This window comes from Notamacropus eugenii, chromosome 2 (assembly GCF_028372415.1).
Source record: "Notamacropus eugenii isolate mMacEug1 chromosome 2, mMacEug1.pri_v2, whole genome shotgun sequence".
Classification (NCBI taxonomy): domain Eukaryota; kingdom Metazoa; phylum Chordata; class Mammalia; order Diprotodontia; family Macropodidae; genus Notamacropus; species Notamacropus eugenii.
The window spans coordinates 513995071-514015054 of NC_092873.1; the positions used below are offsets into that span (position 1 = coordinate 513995071).

Genomic DNA, 19984 nt, shown 5'->3' on the forward strand with positions numbered 1-19984 from the left:
AACTTCCTCCATTCTAGACTTGGGTTAAAAAATCCTTAATTAGCTATACCAGGATACAGCTTTACATTCATCCTCATTAGGCCCACCATTCCAGCCTGTTGAGATATTTTGGGGATTCTGATTCTGTCATCTCTTTTTCCAAAAGTTTCCTCCTTAACTATTAGCCCAGGTCCCAGGCCAAAAGAATCTCAAAGGCAAAAAACTGACTATTCTACAATAAAAAGCCCTGAAAGATAATTTAAAAGCAAACCACACCCTGAGCAGTAGGTACGGACACTTTTACATCTGAAGTCCATGAGAAAGACCAAGGATGACATCATTAATTGCAATCAACAGGCTGAGAACAAAGTACCCAAAGGTGGCCACATCGAACAAGGGGCAGGTCAGCACCCTGAGGCGCCCCCCCACCACCCCCGCCAGCTGGGGGGGATCCCGTGGGATGAAGTCGGCCCTCTGGGGGTTGCTCAGGCCGGGCCCCTGCCCAGCTCGCACACACATCTGCTCTCTCATTATTCCCCCTTTCTTCAGGAAAGTCTCTCTGCTTCTCATCATCTCTGCAGGCCACAGCAGCTCTGTTTCCTTCCTGAAGTCACTCAGTGTTGGGAGAGCATGACAGTGGGGTAGGCGCCTGCACAGGCTCTGCAGGAAGACCCTCCTCAGGCCAGCATTTCCATATGGAGCCAAAGGAGAGGCCACTTCTCAAGCAATTCCCGGGGATGATCCCACCCTTCTGGCCTAAGCTTTGGCCTGGTGTGAAACAGGGTTACCCCAAGTCATGGGATAAACCAGTGCCTTTGGAAAGGCTCCCTCCAAACCTGCTACTGCCTCCCTGGACAATCTTGGCAGGGTCTTCCCCTCTGTAGGCCAAGGGCCATTGGGGTCCCTTCCAACTCTACAGCCAGACCCAGGGGTCTCTCCAGAAGTAGGCCGCCTCCTCTCATGAACGGTCAATCACTCACAACACCAGAGACAACACTGGATGTGCAGGGAAGGGGTCTTTCCTCAACAAAACTTGGCTCAGGTAGGTGACTCCAAGTTATTTAGGCTAAAAAAGGTGGGAACTGGTATACATCATAAAACATCACCTATATCTGATTCACACACACACACACACACACACGCACACACGCTCTCTCTCTCTCTCTCTCTCTCTCTCTCTCTCTCTCTCTTACTCTTTTTAAAAAGGAAGGTCTTCGGCACATGAATTCTCTTGTGTCAAAAACTGGCCTTCCAAGCTCCTATGCCCCCATCCCCTGGTCCTTCCGCCTCTTCCATTAGAACACAAGCTCCTGTCTTTCTTTTGGCCTGAATCTGTGTCCTCAGCACTGAGCCCAGTGCCTGGCACACGGTAAGTGCTCCACAAATGCTTCCTTCCTTCCTTCCAAACCATCTCAGCTTCCCCTCACTGGTGGAATACGGCCTAGGAGCTCCCTGCTTGCTTTCTTCCTTGCCAGGGGGAACTCCCCACCCCCCCAATGCTAAGGTGCTGAAAGGGAGAGAGTTATGGACAAGGTAGGGTTGGAAGAGTCCATGGGCTCATCCTGCTCACCCTCCCTGAGCCTGCCCAACCACCCCTGGAATGGCCCTGGCTTTACCCACACTGGGATTGCCTGGGGGGCTCAAAGCCATTCAGTTTTACTCTGCAATCCGGCCCTGCCCCTCATCAGTCCTTACCTGGAAATGAGATTTCCCAAAGGTGCCTTTCAGCTTTAAGGTTCTACAACGCCCCTCTCTCCTTTTCTCTAAGTGTCAAGTTAATCATTTCTTTGGGTGGAGGACAGACAAAGAACCAAGGAGAAAAACAAAACGCCTTGTTTCTAAAATCCTTTCCCTGATGGGCTCAGTGCTGCCAGGCGGTTCACCTGCAGCAGCCAGGTCAGGTGGGCTTTTCATCTAATGGACCCAACAGTTTATGCTGGGGATCCCTGCTGGTGATCGTCATCTTTAGCGCTACTTTTCATTTTTATTTGCTTTCACTTCCAAACAGAGCCTACCTTTTGTGTAATAAAGACTTAAAAAAGGGGAAAAAAATCTGTTGAGCCCAAGTAGCCGTGTACCCGCCGAGGCCCCACGGCTGGCAGGAGGGAAGGGCTCGGCAGACAGGGTGGGTGTCATAGAGCAGAACTCTCCCCTCCTCCACCCACCCCAGTCAGGTGGAGGAGCCTCCAACATACCTGGTTGGCTGAGGCTGAATACTTCTTGTCGCCTGGAGGGAGAGTACTGAGACAACAGCATGAGGTCCTGCAGGGCCAGATACTGGAAGACAGACACACAATGGTTAGGAAAGCCTACCTGACACAGGGTGCCCCCAAACGCATCTGGGGACCCCCCCAGGTTCCTGCGTGGCCCACGTCAGTGTCTTGTCCCCTTAGATGGCTTTTTGTTTCTTCCCAGTGTGTAACTAATAGGACAAATACCGATATACATAAAATCTAGGCTTAGAAAGCCCAGTAATCACTCCCACAAAACAGATTCTGGAGTCAAGGAAAGTGATTCACTGGTCGTGTGCCTTACTCACCAGAATGTAGTTTCAAAAGCCCCCCTATTCATTGGCTTGTTCATCACCAGCTAACGCTGCCCCTCCACTAGCAGCAAAGTCAGCACCACCCTCATCCCAGGGGTGCCCAAGCCCAACGCCCAGCTCTGGGGAGCATCCCGGGAGGGAGCTAGTCTCCATGAGACTTTCACGGGCACAGCAGGGGAGAGGAGGCTCGTCCAAGCCTTGGGGGCCTGCCTGTGGAAACCTGGTCAGAAGACCCTGCTGGGTCCCTGCACTGACATTAGTACCAGGGAAGGCCTACCCAGAGACCTTGGGCTCCAACTCCCCCCGAGGCTTCTGCCATAAACGTGAGCCACACTTTTTACTCATTATCCAGTGACTGACCAGGGGCAGAGAAGGCACCACTCAACTGAATGTGCTTAAAAACATCTCTCTATAAAGTGTCTCCATGTTACTCTTCTGTCTTATCCTTAGAAATCACCTTCACATTTATCCAACTCAGGGTCTACTTTACATGGCAAGTCAAATCTGAGGCACCTGAATGTAAAGATAAGGGCCAGCCCAACAGCCCCTGCCTGGGATGTCAGAAGGTCAGCCCAGGCTGCAGCCACAAGGAATCACACTGACTGCTTCCAGCTGGTGCTAGAATGGGAAGTCAGGGGTTCTAGCCCTGCCTCAGCCCTGCACCACCTACATGGAGTCGCTGGTTGCTGATCCCCCCAACATTGTGAGCCACCACAGGAGTCCTGGAAGGCGTGGAGGTGGATACACAGAGCAGGGAGGGTGGGCTAGCACCTAACCAAAAACAAAAGGCTGGAAAAATCTCTCCACATATAGAAAGTGGTCAGCTGAGGGAGGTGTGCGCCCAAGCAAGCTGGAGAGCTGACCAGTCCCTGGAAAAGCTAAGGCAGCATCAGAAGCAATCAGCTTCCTGGGACAGGACCCAGGAGAGGGGGCAGGCTGGGGGGAGGGTGGCAGTGCACACCTTTATGATGAGGGGAGAGCTGCCATTTAAGACCTTGGGTAAGCATTCCTCTGGATCTCCTGTAAACACAGGCTGAACAGGGAAGACGTGCGCCTGAAATCAGAGAAGACTGATGAGAAAATGAGCCGTTCATCTGTGCCCAGGCAGCAAGACTAGATCCAGACATATGGCAAAGCCCAGACAGCCCAGGGCAGAGCCAGCCGCCCCTGTACCTCTGACGGCCACCCACTCCTCTGAAGCCACACAGAGAGAACGAGGCCCTGCTCAGGCTGCTCTCACAAAAGCTTTGATTTCTGCCAGTGCCTCCATCTTATAAAATCTCTTTTTACAAACTCCCTGCAGCAAGAACAGCAACCTTAGCACACTGTCATTAAGCTCTGGTTAGAGGATCACAGGCACTTTTTAGTGAGGAAGTGCCTCAGAGGCCATTCAGTCGAACCAACGTCTAGAAAAAACCAAGCCGGCCTTTGTCTGACGGCCTCCAGGGAAATCAAAGATGCACCTTACTTCAATGTCCGAGCCCTCTCTGCCCCCAAACACCTGTTTCCTTACACCTAGCCACTCTACATTATTAATGTAAACATCATTATGGAGCCAAACCCCAGGCCCTGTGGGGCTGGCAGGAGGACACTGAGAGGGAACCAGGTTCCCAAAGCGCCTCAAGATGGCACTTTGCTGAGGGAGTCAATGCTATATCCAGCCCTGTGATCTCCAGGGCTCTGGGCAGCTAAGACTCTACACAAAAACCTGCCTGCAGGAAATCAGCAGCCAGTTTGGAGCCCTGAAAACTGCCTGCAGACAGAGGCTCCAGGGCAGCCCCTCCACACTGACCTCCGTGGCATAGATCTTGAAGAGCACCCAGGTGATGTACCAGGTCACCAGAAGAAAGACCCCGCACAGCCAGACATGGTAGAGCAAGGAGAGGTCCAAGAGCCCGCTCACACTGTCCAGGGGAGTCTGGTTCCTGTGAAAAACAAGGTTCCAGTCAGCCTCTGCCACTGGTGGCAAGGAACCCAGCAGTCAGGAACCGGTGCTCAGCCCAAGGTAGGAGACTGTGTCTGGGCCAGCCCCCTTGGGTCTTGGCAGCTGGTCAGAGCAGGTCACTCAGGGAGGTTGGCGTCTCAGACCCTGCTGGTGGACATGGGCCTACCAGCACCCAGGTGACTTCGGGCCAATTCTGAGAGTTCAATGTTCCTAATGTTTACTCCCTCATAATGTCACCTCTGCTCTTACAAATAAACTCAATGGCCCAACCTGGCCTTCCAAGTTCATGGGCAGTTTTCCACTTCTTTTAAACATTCCAGCTGGTCTAAGTCATTCAGACTAACAAAGAGGGAAGTTACAAACATTGAGTAATGCACTGGTACCTCTGCTGTCTGGAGACACACTGGCCGAGGCAAGGGGAGGGATCCCCTCCCAGACGGACCTGACCCAACACCAGAGCTCTGGATGTCAGGGCCAGCAGAAGGCCTGTTCCTGAGCACATTCCCTAACTGAATGCCTTGACAACAGTGACTGACATCACCTGCAGAAGCACTGGGAAGTGACAGCACAAACAGAAGGGCACTTTTTAAAATAACAAAAATCAATGAGATTTTGAACTGGAGGATTGCTGGATTCCCATCCACTATGTGTGAGGCACTGCCCTAGGTATGCCAGCTGGGACTCGGAGATGTCTACCAGGCTCTCTCAGGTTGCCATCTTGATTTGCCCCTCCCCCCAGCCCCACCCCACTCAGGTCTGGACTACTGTCAGCGGCAAGACCAAGGTAGAAAGAGTCCCGGTCTAGAAAGGACACAAGGGTCTACACGGAACCTGCAAGCGAAGGGTGGAGGTGGGTGCTAGCAGGATCCCCACTGTACAGATGAGGAAACTGAGGCAAACAGCTGACCAGGGCCTCACAGCTTATAAGTGTCTGCGAATAAGATGATGTGAGGTCTTTCCCGGCCCAAGATATATTATCCAGTGACATTTGGAACCTGTCACACTTCCTACTCTCTTCTAGGGGATTGCCTCCCCCAGCCCCACTCTTCGTATACTGCTCCACTCCACACAGGCTAGGCTCCAATTACTGTTCCACCCAGGGCCCCTTCTGGATATACAACCCACCTCCACACCTTTGCTTAGATACTCCCTCTTCCTGGAACACTTTCCCCTTCCACCTTAAGGCCCCAATTCAGAGCCCCTGGATCCCTGAGGCTACACAGGCTAACAGAGCCTGCCAATTATCTCCACCTCTCTCACACTGCGCTGCCATGACCTGTTCCCTTCCCCTGACCAGATGCCATCTCCTAGAAGGCCAAGAACTCTTGAGTTACCAAATATTCCCAGCCTGGTAAATGGCATGGGAAAAGGGGAGGGGGGAGGCAGGGAAGAGGATGGGGAGGGGGAGGAGGAGAGGGATGGGAAGGGGGGAGGGAGGGGGAAGGGTCACTCACTCATCTTTCTGGAGGTCCATAGCAGTGCTGATCCATGCTTTGGGAATATAGCCTGGGGGGAAACACACCAAAGGGTAAATCTGGGCAACCCAACTGAGGCAAAGCCAGGAGACCACCTGCATCTGAAGAAGGTGGAGTTTAAAACCTCTGGCCCATGACAAACAGAAGCCACAGCGCTGAGAAGTATACTGAGGCTCCTCCAAGGGCTCCTGGACTTGTAAAGAGGGGAAACAGATCTAATGGAAAGATGGCATCTGCCGAGACACTGTCTTTGGAGAGAGGCTCTCTCTGCACTGCCCCAACATCACCAAGCTGCCCTCTGCTTGCAAGCACTGGCCACAAATGAGCAAAGGGCAGAGGGGGCTCAGGGCCCAGGCAGCCCCCCAGTCAGAGAAGACATGGAGGATGTGATCTGGAATCCAGCACTGGCTCAGGCCAGCCCCTGGCTGACCTGTATGTCCAGGTATACAGAAGGAGGTTAATAAATGCTGCTTGATTGGCTTGTGTCCTGGTCCCCTAACTTATGAAATGGAAATAGAAAATAGCTGTCCTTACAGAACAGGGCCCTGATTTCCCAACACACCCCTCGATTCAGCCGCTTAGATCTCCCTGCTTAAGGAGTTAAAACTAGGGAGGACACAGAGGAATCTGAGGTGTGGCTCCTGCTTCCTTTAGTACAGAAGAATCACAAGTGGTATCACCCAAGCCCCTATCTGGCACTGCCAGGGAGAGCCTCCAGGACCAGAGGGCAGAGAGCCCAGGAATCAGGGCCTTCAGCTGGCACTGCCAGAGAGACCCCGGTTCCAGAGGGCAGGGAGCCACCAGGGATAGGAGCCAATTTCACCCTCACTTACTGGGGAACTGTGGCAAAGACACTTGACCAGGGAAATGGGCATCACCAGCCGAGCTGCACCTGCCTCCTTCCCAAAGTTGGGCAGGCACGCCCAGGCTCCTGGCCCCAGACACCAGCACCTACTAGCAGGGTCATCATTTTTCCCAGCTGGGTGGCATTCACAGGACAGGATGCACAGAGACACTGAGCTCATGCTGACTGACAAGGCTCTCCTGGCATGGAGAGATCCTCCAGGCGTAAACTACATGACAGTTAACTCAACATCTCCACACATAAAGGGAGAGGGTGGAGCCACTCAGACCTCCTTGCTTCCCCCACCTCACAGGGTTCTAATGAGCATCAGAAAGGAGTGGATCAAAAGCATCTGGAACCAGAAAATGGCACAGAACCAGAACCATACCATCGATACCAAGTCAGAGTCCTAAAGGGGTGCCAGTCACATGATGAGCAGAAGCCGAGGAGCCCTAGACTCCTTATCTAAGGTTCTGGGTCTCAGTCAAGGTCACCTTAGCCCAGGCCCAAAAGAGTCACATGCCAGAGCAGGTGTGGAATAAATGTTTGCCCAACAGGTCAAATGGCATCTTGACCTACCAGGCCACCCAGGAACAAGGACAACAGAGAGAGGAGGCACCATCCACAAAGGGCCACAGATCCTTACCCAGGAAATAGTAGAGGCCGCAGAAGTTCCTGACCAGGTAGAGGGATTCCACGGCACTGTGCCGAAGGAGCAGGGGCAGAGCTCTCCGGAACCGCAGGAACTTGTATTGCTAGAGAGAAGGAAGAGAAGAGGTGGTGGAGCCTCTATGGGCCTTGTCTGGGCGTCCAGACAGCACCCACCCCCTGGGGGCAGAAGAGAGAGAGCTGTCAGATGGCGACAGTCAGCGGGTCTTCAGCTCACACACAGGTCCCTTGGCAGGTGAGCCCAGCAAAGCCCTGAGGTGTGCTTACTGTGCACAGTGGCCAGGCCTACAGATAGATGAGATGAGTGGGACCTGAGTCATCCTCCAGGAGCTCCCAGACCAGGAGGGAAGAACCACAGCAGGGCAGTACCTGGGCATAGCGGGGACATGCCAGGCCCTGGCCAGCCCACTCCCCACCATGATGTGACTTCATCCCCTCCTTGTCTCTGGGCCTAAGCCATGAAGTGAAGCCTCGTGCCTGCTCCCCAGGGGGTGGGAGAGACTCTGCACTTTCAGGCCCCTCCCCACACATCACCCAGACAAGCTGCCCTCTGGGGCCCCTCAGAGTGTGTTCAGATGAAAAATTCTGAGAGAGACCAAGGGAAGGCAGCGGGTTGAGGGCAGGGGGCTTCAGTCAGTCATTAATGGGCTTCAATGAGCTCCTCAGTCACTTGGAATCTGTTTCCTCAGCTATAAATTCAAATGACCTCTCTGGTCTCTCCCTGCCCTAACCTCCCATGAAAGACTCAGGGAGGAAACACTCAGGTGGCAGCTGCTCCTCCTGGTCAGGACTCGCCCTGGGATCACAGGCCACCACATGCCAGAAGGGCGAGGGGCAGCAGAGCAGAGAGAGCCTAGCTCAGCTCAGAAGACAGTTCTGTGACCCAGGGACACATGCTCAGGCAGCAACAGCTCACCTTCTCTCAGAAAGGTTCAGTTCAGGCTCAGGACATAGCTAGGGGACCTGTTCCAAGTGTGACTCTGCCTGTCAGACTTTACAAGGAAGGGATCAAAATGCCAAAAGAATAGAAGCATTTGGAGGGCACGGCCTGGCTCATCCTGCACCTATCCCTAGTGCCTTGCACACAGTAAGTGCTTAATAAATGCTCTGCTGAGTGGAAAGATGATCTAGGATCACAGAATCTCACACCGGAGCATGAGGGATCCCTAGAGACACTCTGTCCAGGCCCCTCGTTGCAGAGATGAGGACAGGAGCTGTCCAAGGTCTCTGAGGCAGTGCCAGAGCCAGAGCACCCCCCAGGGCCTGGAGGGTCCCTCGAGGACAGAGGTGCCAGACACGGAATCTGAAGATAGACAGCCAGCTGTGACTCAGGCCTGGCTCACTGCTTTAAAGACACTGAAGTGTACTTTGCGACCCTAGGCAGGGCTGCTGTGATGTCATTCCAGGGCACTACCTTCAGTTTCAGCCTTCTCAAAAGCTCACCCCCAACCCTACAGTTTGTGAGACAGCCACAGGCTCCAAAAAGCAAGGTCGAGGCACAAGGCTCCATATGGTTGTGAGTGAGGTCACTGGGTGTCATGAATGAGGATGAGCTCTGCCCACCTGGACCCCCTCACTGCAGTGACCATTCTAGCAGCCCCTCCTTCATCTTCAACAGGCCTAGAAAAGCCTCTGCTCCTGGACAAAAGCCCTGGAGACAGAGGAAGCCTCTTTCCCAAGGGGAGCTCAGGCTGGAAAAGCAGGTCAATCTCTGTCCACTGGAGCTACAGCGCTGACCTTGGGGCTGAGGCCACCATGGCAGGAAGGGAGCCAGCAGGCTGGGACCATGAGGGGTCGTTGAACTCCTTCTTACCTGTATGATGGGGAAGGGCAGGTAGTTCATGTTGTTCACAAAGTAGAGGAGGCTGTAGCTGTAGCCCATGAAGGCTCCGGCTAGCAGGAAGAAGAGGTGATGCTCGTTCAAGCAGGCCCGAGCTGCCTGGCTGTCCAAGCTGAAAGGAAGCAGCAGAATGAGGGAGGACAGACGGCTGGCCCGGCTGGTCCCCAGGAAGGAGAACTGGGAAACACGGAAAGGGAAAGGGAAAGGGAAAGGGAAAGGGAAAGGGAAAGGGAAAGGTGCCTCCAGGAGCACCCACCCAGGCACAGCTCCAGGGCAGTCACAGGGCAGCATCTCAGGTTAAGCCTGCAAACCAAGGCATGCCCAGCACAGCCTGGCTTCAAACCCTTGGAAGAAACGCCCTGATCCTAAGAGCAAAAAGGCCAATAGCCCCAGCCGAGCTCGCCAGCACTAAGCCAGCACTAAGCCAGCACGAGATCTACCTCACATAACAAGCTGGCACCCTCTTCTTTGTCTCTTTGAATACTCTGGGTGCTCAGTGCCCAGCCACTCTCATGGTTCTGGGAGGGCACAAGAAGCAGTGAGGGGGGGGTTCCCTTTCCCCTATCCTTGGCTGAGAGCTTCAAGGCCCTAAATGCCAATTAAAACAACAGAGTAAGCATTTTTGGAGGCCCAAGGGCAGACAAAGACAGGTATACTTTCAGGGACCATCTAACCTAGAAGCAGGATCTGTTATTTCAGCTGCCTGGCACAGGTGGCCTGTCCCCTGCAGTTGCTACACACCTACGCCCACTCCTCACTGCAGCTAGGCTATAAGAGGGGCTGCGGATCCCCAGCTAGGGATGAGCTCTCTCCTCAGCCAAAGACAGACAATCTGCTCACAAGTCTCTGTGTTTGCTGGGACCAGCTCAGGCCTGTTCCCCCTACGTGCCATGGTGGGAGAAGGGGACCCCACAACTAGGGGTCAGGGCAGGAGATCAACAAATCACAGGCCCCAAAGATCAGCCAGCCCCAAACCACCGTTTGAGACAGGAAACAAGCCTAGAGATGGAAAGCACATTCCATAGTGCTCTTTCTGCCTCCTCAGCCTCAGTTGTCTCACTTGTAAAATGGGGATAAACATACTTCCACTACTGCTCTCATGGGGATAGCTAGTGTGACGATCATGTAAGATAACTCAGGGAGAAGTAATGAAAGCCAGAGCAGCACTGTGTTTTCCTAGAACTTTTCTCACCAAAGAGCCGGGAAAGGTGTCCCCAGGGGAGGCCTTGGCCCCTCACTCTATTTACAAAGACCAAAGAGCACAAAATCAAGCCAACCGTGACAAAGCCCCCTTCTATCTGTTACTGAGGCCTGGTGTGCTTCGTACTGAAGCTACTTGGAAGGGATCAGGAAAATTAGGAAAATTAACCATCTAAGAGACTCTCCTGATCCCAGCAGGCCACAAAGGCAACATCCTCAGTCACAACCAAAACTCCCCAAACCAAAGGCATTTCTGACTCTTAGGGGCCTTTTGTTCCGGGACCAGTGACTGCTTTTTTTGGGTCTCTAGCCCCAGCCTTTCCACTACAGCATCAGGGCTTGTTCTGGAGGCCTGAGACACCCGGAAGGAGCACACATTTTCACCATGTCAATATTTACACAAGAGAAGGTCTCTAGGCTGTTCATTACAATGCCCAGGCTTGGCGGAAAAGAAGGGCTGAGAAGGTGTGCTCGCCTCTCTGTCTTCCTCACGGAGGTGGAGAGCTATGGGTGAGGAACCCTACAAACACTGTCACCGGCTGGTTCTGCTGAAGTGCTCTGTAAATGGATCTTTGTTACAAAGGAAGGACACACATGAAAATGCAGACAATGTCAAGCAAAACGTACCCACGTTTTTAAAACCTTCTAAGAACCACCAGAGAAAGGCCAGGTGGAGCAGTGTGTGGAGGGCCCTGTGTCCCTCCAATGGCCTCTGGGTACTGGCTCTGGGCCCCTTCTAAGCCCACCAGGTCTGACCTGCTGGGGAATGCTGAGGAAAGTCCAGCCCACCCGCTCCCTCTCTGCAGAGGGGGAATAAGGGATGAGAGCCCGGAGGACCCAGCCCCACTGCTCCTTCGCCCCCAACCAAGGCAAGGAAACAGCAGATCAATGAGCTCCAAGCTCACTGACGACCGTTCCTGTCGGAGACATTTTAGTCAGTCCTCGATGTCTCCCTCATCCTTTCTGTAACCACCCACCAAAGCTCTTTCTTTAGCCTCTTATAAGAGACAACCTATTACACTCCTACGTGCTTTACAGGATCACAGAACTAGAGTCCAAAGGGTCCAAAGGCATCTAATCCAACACCCATCTTACAGCCGAGGGGCCTGAGATGCAGAGAAGCAATGGCCTTGTTTGAGCTATCAAGGTCACTCAGAGCCCACAGAGGTCATCCTACCTGGGGAGTCCGGAGACACTTTCTTCGGTCTCCGCCATTACCTGTCAGAGTCAGTGCACGGCACAGCCAGAACGTGGTACTGGTCCTTGGTCATCACAGCAGCACACCACGCCATCAGCATGCCCATGGCCGAGTGCACCAGGGAGTGTATCACCTGCTGGGGGTGGACGATCTTCCCAATCAGGGCCAGGCGGGAGCAGGGGATGGACGGCGCCACTGTGGAGAGAGCATTAAGGTCAGGAGAGGAAAAGAAAGCCCTTGGACCTTTCCTAAGGCAACACCCTGAGCCCCAAGGAAGGACTGACAAGGAGCACCCTGGCTCAGGAGGGCCCTTGGGAGAATATTCAGGCTGGACTGCTCCCCCTGTTCTGAGTCCCCCATTCTGATCATCCAGAGACCTGCTGCCTAAAGGGAAGTCTCCATCATGAGACTCAAAGTCACTGTACTCTGGACTACAGGGCATCTGCAGGCATGCCCCAGATACGCACACCATGCACATGCACACACTGGACCAAGTGCAGTCAACAGAAACCTGGCCTCCTCGAGGCCAGACACACTTGCACACTCACCTGTGTAAAACTCAACGTTGAAAACACTGATGATGACGATCACCACAGACAGCAGCAGGAGGTAAAAGAAGATATAGGGGCCATACAGATCACGGAAAGCATCTACAACAGGAGAGAGAGGAACTCATGACATTCCTTCTGCGAGCGCTGCTGCGCCTCAGCACAGATGCAGCCTGGGGACAAAAGGTCAGTTTCGGACCCATGGCATTGGGGGGCGGTCTGGTGGTGGGCACCTCAGGCACTGCACTGTCCAAATGAAAAGCACTGAAGTTCCTCCAGTGACATCTGCAACGACCCCTCGGCTCACACAGCAATTCAGAGACACCCTTCCACACCCCTGCTACCTAATCAATGCCTGTAAATCAAAGACTGTAAGTGAGGGTAGAGCCAGCAGGACACATCAGCAGTCCCCACGCAGAGGTACCAACGGGTCAGGAGACCTAACTGGGGACACGTACAGCCAGACAAGGGCCAGCATCCTAGCATCCTAGCCAAGACAGCCAGAAAGTCAATCAAAGCAGAAGGCAGAGATTAGGAAGGAGAATGTTCCGGGCATGGTGGATAGTCCAGATGCAGGAAAGGGAGCACCATGCATGAGGAGCAGCAGCAAACAAGCTAATACGTGGCCCAATTCAGCCTCAAACACTTACAAGCTGTGTGACCCTGGGCAAGTCATTTACCCTGCGTGCCTCATCTCTCCATCTAGCACCTAGCTCCCAGAGCTGCAAGGATCAAATGAGATATCGCAAAGTGGTCAGCACAGCTCCTGACACGTGGCTATTATTACTATTATTAATATCACGGGATCTCAGAGAGCACAGAGGGATGTAAGGGGAGGGCACAGAGGGCTTCCCAGCCAAGCAGAGTCCTTTCTATTGATCCTGGAGGCGACAGGGAGGCAGTCAATGGTGCTGAGTGCAAATGGCCCGAGAGGGGAGGATCCTGTGGCAGGCAGCCCCGGTGGCAGGGAACACAGACACATGGAGCGATGCAATCTTGACAGGCAAGGCCTCCAACCCCCTCTACTCCTCACCACTGCCTTCAGGCCCTAGAACTAAAATCTGACCAACAAGAAACTCTAAACCAAGTAAATTAGTGACGATTTATTTCCCTGTAAAAAAGAGAACGGCTCGCAGTGTAAGATCCTTCTAAAATCACTTTCGCCCTCAATTTCCCTTCTGAAACACAGGCCAAAGTGATTCAAATCTAGCAGAAGCAAAACTGCAGGTAAGAGCTGTGAAAGCAGGTGGGTGTGAGAAAAGTTTCAGAGAAACACACACCAAAACCAGCCAGGCCTGCCAGGCTGACTCACGCAGAGAGCGAAGGGACGAGGACTGCCTGGCGAAGCTGAGGGGTCCTGAGAAGGCCAGGGAGCAGTCAACACCTCCCCCCACCACTGCCTGTGGTTCCACCTTATGCTACAGCAGGGCCACTTTCCCCTCCAGGGGAGCCCTCTCCCTCCCCCACCAGTACCCTCCTTGCCATCACCACATATCCAGAAGGGACTGCCACAACAATGTGAGATAGGCCAGGCCTCAGATAACATTCAGGGAGGCCAGCCCTGAGGGGCTCCCAGGGCTCTCTGGCCCCCACTGAACCTGTTCAGCTCACCCCTGAAAACCCATACTGGTTTCTGTCTGGGTATACTCCGTGCTTAACAGTGCCTGGCATGTCACAGGGGCCTAAACTAAACAAAGAGAAAGTAGGCCACTGACCATAAGCAACTCCACTGGCCCTTCTCTGGCCCAAGAAATGACCTGGTCACAGGCATTTAAATGCCCTCCTTCAACCCCTTGCAGGGATTGCTGCGATTTCTTCATCTGGATCTCAGGCAGACAGGCTAACCAAAGCCCCCCAACCCTCTCCTCCAGCCCAAGCTACACACATGGTCCTTCTTCTGAGGGGCTCCCTACACTCTAGGGCTGGCTTCAGACCAAGAGTAAATGGGTCAAGTACCCATCAAGGCCTCCTTTTCCCAACAGGAGCAGAACTGGGCCCGAATGAATGACGTGCCCTTTGCCTTGGAGGCTGGGGAAGCCCTGAGCCTGGTCTCCATCTGTCTCCTTTCCTTGCTGTGTTCTGCTCACTGGGACTCTTCTATTTGGTTCCCCATCATCCTCTCTGTTCTTGGTGTTTATGGTAACAGGAGGCATTGCACTATAAGGGCTGGGGATCCTGCAGTGCACAGAGGCCTGAGAACCTGCCTCTGAGCCTCACTGGCTACGTGGCTGTGAGCAGATCATCTCAGAGTCTGTTTCCTTGTCTGCCACAGAATGTGAGTCGGTCATCTGTCCCACCTACACGCAAGAGAGGCCTCCCTGCAGCATCCCCAGCAAGGGGTAGTCTCGCAGGGTCATGTCTTCAAAGGACGAAAGGAAAGAGTGCACCATGCCCGGTACCCCAGCTCTGCTTAGAGGAAGCCCATATGGATGGGAAACGCTTGATGGAAGAGTTTATATTCTCTGTATTTGAAAAGAGGAAAAGTGGAGCACTCCAGATCTCCTTTAAAATAAAACCTTTATAAGCTGTTCTTTACAGATTTTTCCTTGGTCCAGATATCCTTGGAAGGAAAAAAATGTCATAGTAAAATCATGGAGTGACTGAATGGGAAAGGATCAGGGGCATCCCCATGAGCCAAGCCCGAATCCCGCTCCCCCAGACACACACAAACACCCAGAACCTTCTGCAACAGGAGCACCAGCTGGGACCCAGAGGCCCACACTCAGGAGTCCCACCAGACCAGGCTTCTCCCCCACCTCAGATCGTGGCTCCCCAGCTGTGTGACAACATGACCTCATCTGGAAAGCTGAGCAGAAACCCTGCACCCCCAGACTCCAGGCTGCCCAAGGCTCTCTACAGGTCAAGTCACATCCTCCTCACCACCTGCTGAGAACAGGATGTGGAGGAGAATCACCTAAAATCGGCCACCCATGGGTCACCGAGCTGCTGCTCCAGCCCTACCTGAGATCCACTGGATGGGATGGAGTAGGTTGAGTCTGCTGAAGATGATGAAGGCCATCGTGCAGACAGGTAGGAGCAGGACAGACCAGACCACACTGGTGGCTATTCTCCAGCCAAGAACCTAGGGCAAAAACCACAATGACTGAGTCAGGATAGCTCCCTTGGACCCTCCTGCGCTGTGTGCCCAAGCCACAGTGTTTACAACCAGGTCTCCCATGAGGGTAGCGCTCCATCAGCCAAATGGCCACAACTAATAATAGGACACAGCCATGGACCGTGTCAGATTGGTTCACAAGCAAGCCCAGGTGCCAGCGGTTGGGCCACAAGCGTTAAACAAATACCTGGCAAAAATAGAATAGGGTGCCTGTGACAGGAGACAACAACCTGCCCTCTGACCTTTCCCTCAGCACTAAGCTCACTGCCAGGTCAAAAAAAAAATGCCCTTTTTAAATGATTACATCTGTCCCTTTGTCACCTGGCCAAATGCCACCTGTGCCCACGAGCTCAACGATGGGAACACATGGCATCTATGAGGGCAGACAGAAGCATGGAGCACAGCATCAGGACCATTTCCTTTATGTGGTGTTCATGCAGAAACCTCCCAGGAAAACCCAAAGAAGTCTCCAGGAACGGAGCGGAGGCAGCCAACCTAGTAGAGCTCACAGGCCTGGACAGAGGGCTCCGCAGCAGGCAGGGGGTCACCAGGAGTATTGTCCTTTCTGAGGGACCCTCTCCTATCCGATGAGCCCCGCTGTCTACACAACTGCCCCTGCTGAAGGACCACAAGCCCAGAGTGAGGGCAGGACTGCGCCATCCCCATGGGCGCCCACAAGGGGAGGAGGGAATACAACTCCCTAGGGCCAGGTGTACAGGGGTCCCCCAGTACTAAGTGACCCCAGGCAGAGGGGCTGCCCAAACCCACTGAACAGACCACAACCATCCCTCACTCAATGTGGTCCAGACTTTCCTAAGCCCCACCACAGGATGCCCCAGATCCCCCTTCTAAATGACTGGCCCTGAGAGGAGGGCAAACACAGAAGGCAGGTCAGTGAATCCTTCTGTGGGTAGGGAACAGCTCTGTGCAGCCCCACTCCACCCCCACCCAGATGGTCTTCACTCTGCCTTCCCAAGACTGTCAGGAGTAGAGTCTGTCCTAGCCTGAAGCCAGGGAGCTCTGGATGGGAGGGGACAGAGCTGGGCCTCAGGTCACAGCGGAGGTATCCACACAGCAGAGGTGTCCAGTGTGGCCTGAAGCCTCTGCTTTCGGAGGGCCTCACCTGCGCCTCCATCAGAGGGCCACCAGCACTGCCAGGCAGTGCCCACAGGGGCATGAATACCCACGGATGGACGTAAGAGCACAAGCCACGAGGGGGGTATACGTGCTCCTAGGTGCATATATGTGTACATGTGGGATGGTTCAAAACTACATGAGAGAGACACAGAGACAGAGAGAGAGACAGAGAGTGCGTGAGTGTGTGTGTGTGTGTGTGTGTGTGTGTGTGTGTGTGTGTGTGTGTCCGAGGGCACACCCTCAGGACAGACAGCAGAAAAAGGACTGGCTGCCCAGGGAAGGCAGATCCTAGTGGCATTAGCATGGAGGGAGATGTCCAGCAGGTAACACTGACCCTTCCTGGTTATGGTCTGGACAGTGAGGGGAGGGTGCAGATCAGTATGCACTTCACAAATGTGTATGGAATGAATGAGTAGACTATACGGGGCGAGGGGGAGATCCTGAGGGTCTGGGGCTCTAAGAGAAGTCTGGAAACAGAGACATGGGCATCACCAGAGTGCAAGGACCACCCAGAGGTTGGGGAAGGGAGCGAGTGCAGAGAGCCAAAGGGCCTGGGTTTGATTTCTGGCCATGCCCTGCCCCCAGGCCTTGATGGCACCAGAAGGAAGAGGGTGGACAAAAGGGGGAGAAGCAAATAGAGGAGGGGCAGAGCTCCCCAGGATGGCTGGCCTCAGTTTCTTCCTTTGTTAAATGGGGTGTGGGGGAGTGGAGCGGTGTGGATGGTGGCCAAGGTCCTTGGGCCAAAAGGAAGAAGACTGGATGGGGGCAAGGGCAGGATGGACAGAAGGACGGACCAGAGGGTCAGGATGGATGGACAGAAGGACGGACCAGAGGGTCAGGATGGATCAGAGAGTCAGGAGGGACAGAAGGACGGACCAGAGGGTCAGGATGGACAGAAGGACGGACCAGAGGGTCAGGATGGACAGAAGGGCGGACCAGAGGGTCAGGATGGATGGACAGAAGGACGGACCAGACGGTCAGGATGGACAGAAGGGCGGACCAGAGGGTCAGGATGGATGGACAGAAGGACGGACCAGAGGGTCAGGATGGACAGAAGGACGGACCAGAGGATCAGGATGGATGGACAGAAGGACGGACCAGACGGTCAGGATGGACAGAAGGACGGACCAGAGGCTCAGGATGGATCAGAGGGTCAGGAGGGACAGAGCAGAGGTCCTCGAGCCCACCCCAGAGAGAGGTCAAGGCTGGAGGCAGGAGTGGGGGAGGGGGAGGAGACGGTCGGCCGGACAAAAGCCCCCCTCCCCCGCCCGGCCAGCCCACGGGGAGGGGGAGGGGGCCCGGGGGAGGAGCGCGGCCAGGCCCCCTCCCCTCCCCCCCGTCCCACGTGCCCGTGCCCCCGCGCTCACCCGCCAGAGCAGGTCTCGCTCCATGCTGGCAGCGGAGCGGGGGCTCCCGGGGCCCGGGGGCGGGGGCGGTGGAGGCGGCGGGGGCGCCGGGGCGCCAGCGGCGGCCGAGGCCGAGGCCGTGGCCATGGTACCGGCAGGAGCAGCAGCTGCAGCCCCGGCCGGCCGCCTGCTCGCCCGCCACAGCCGTTCAAAGGAGGCCGGGCCACGCGAGGACCCCGATGCGTACGGGGCTGGCCGCGGCGCCGCCTGACTAGAGAGGTCGCGGGGGCGGGGCCTACCTCCCGCTGCCAGAAAGCGGCATGCCGGGAGCTGTAGTCTGCGACGCAGTGCGGTGCACGCCGGGACTTGGAGTTTCCCTGTGGGGATGCAGTGCACGCCGGGACTTGGAGTTTCCCCGACTTGCAAGCCCCATGACTAGGGTTCCAAACGCCTACAAACCTCCTCCCCTCTCCTCTTCCGGGTCTCTCCCGTGCCCCCTCCCTCCACCACACCCCCACAAAACCCTGGACTAGACAAGGCCCAGTCTGCGCTGAGTCCGCTCCTCCTCGGCTCCGGGGCCTCGGTGTCCACATCGGTGAGACGCTTAAGGTCAGCAAGCATTGATTAAGCACCTGCTGTGTGCCGTCCGCACCCCGGGCCGCCTCCAGGACCTGCCATCACCCGCGTGAGCCCCAGCTGGCTCGAAGCCCTCCCGGGAAGGCCCGCCTGCTTCTCCCCCCCCGTCGTGCCTAGCACCGGGCGCAGCCGCAGCCGGAGCCGGGACCTCTCGGACTGTCTCCAGCTTCGGACCACTGTGCTGTGATGGGGGAAGGGCGACATCTTCCTCCAGGAAACCCCAACCCCAGCCTGCCGGGGGCGCTCAGCAAGGGGGGGCAGGGCCCAGGAGGGCAGCAAGGCCCAGGAGGGCAGCAAGGCCCAGGAGGGCGAGGGGCTTTGGTCACAGACCCAGCCCACGAGCCTGGCACGCAGCGGGTGCTGTGCTGACTTTGGCCCCCTGCCCCTGCTCTCCGAAGCCCCGGCGAGGTGCTGCCGTCACCACTGCCTGGGGGGAGGGTGCACGGTGCTGCATGCCCCCCCAGCTAGACTGGCATCCCCTCCAGAGCCCCTCGGCACCCTGGCCACCCTGAGTACACGTTATCAACGATAATAAGATGCTGGGAAGGTGCCAAGGCCAAGGCTGCCCAGGGACCGAGACCTTGGGCAGCCAGCCTCCAACGCTGGCCCCGGGCACGGAGCCAAAGGGGGCAGACCTGCATGCCATTGCTCAAGGAGCAAGGACAGGGTTCTCCTCCTGTCTCTGCGCTGGAATCACCACATTTGAAGTACTTCGTTCAGTTCTGGGCACAGGTTTAGGAAGAGCATTGATAGGATGAAGGGAGTCCAGAAGAGAGTGACCAGGACATATCCATCAACAAGCATTTATTGAGTGCCTACTGTGTGCGATACTGTGGGGAGGCCAAGACAGAAGTCAGTCAGCCTTTGACCTTACAATCTACTGGAGAGGAAACACAAAGACGGAATCAGGACAGATTCCTAATTGGAGATGCCATGAACACAGGGCAGGAATCAGGAGAGGCCCTGGTGAAGGTGGTAGCCGTTGAGCCAAGCCTTGAAGGAAGCCCAGGGTCCCAAGAGGTGAAAGTGAGAGGAGCTTTGGAGGGATGAAGCAAAGGCAGGGTGATGGTCAGTGGAATGTCAGGGGTGGAGAACATGAATAACATCCATATCCTTAGATTACGAAGATGGGTGGAAGCCAGATTGTGAAGGTTTAAATGCCCAAAAGGGGTTATTTTAGCCTAAGGGCCTTAGGGAGTCGCTGAAGCTGCTCAGGCAGGGACTAACCTAGTGAAAGAGGGGGAAGGCCTTACGTTCCTGCCAAATGTGAATCCACTGAAGGATCTCAGGGCGTTTAACCCAGAGAAGTCCACGAGGGCTTCCACCAAGTACTCACAGGACTCAGACTAGTCCCAATTGACCAAAGAAGGCAAAAGAAGGGAGTATAAGTTGCAAAGAGGTCCGTGGAGGCTAGGTATCTTACCTGTAGGCAGCCTGGTGTTCCAGAGGGTAAAAGCACTGGCCTTGGAATCAGCCAGAGAATCAGAGTTGAGATCCTCTTCAGACA

The 19984-nt window shown here is 55.0% G+C and overlaps 1 protein-coding gene across 1 annotated transcript in view; it reads right to left on the bottom strand.

Annotated features, from left to right (window-relative positions):
- The window catches only part of NDC1 (NDC1 transmembrane nucleoporin), a 35954-nt gene extending 17770 nt beyond the window's left edge, over positions 1 to 18184 (bottom strand). Inside the window, exons 1-10 of the mRNA XM_072649519.1 lie at positions 17863 to 18184; positions 15205 to 15325; positions 12244 to 12345; positions 11716 to 11890; positions 9271 to 9409; positions 7435 to 7543; positions 5924 to 5975; positions 4317 to 4449; positions 3486 to 3578; positions 2175 to 2256 (exon numbers count right to left, since the gene is read on the bottom strand). Of these exons, the coding sequence (XP_072505620.1) occupies positions 2175 to 2256; positions 3486 to 3578; positions 4317 to 4449; positions 5924 to 5975; positions 7435 to 7543; positions 9271 to 9409; positions 11716 to 11890; positions 12244 to 12345; positions 15205 to 15325; positions 17863 to 17988 (1132 nt within the window). The 5' untranslated portion in view covers positions 17989 to 18184. The remainder of the gene's footprint in view (positions 1 to 2174; positions 2257 to 3485; positions 3579 to 4316; positions 4450 to 5923; positions 5976 to 7434; positions 7544 to 9270; positions 9410 to 11715; positions 11891 to 12243; positions 12346 to 15204; positions 15326 to 17862) is intronic.
- Between the last annotated feature and the right edge of the window lie 1800 nt (positions 18185 to 19984).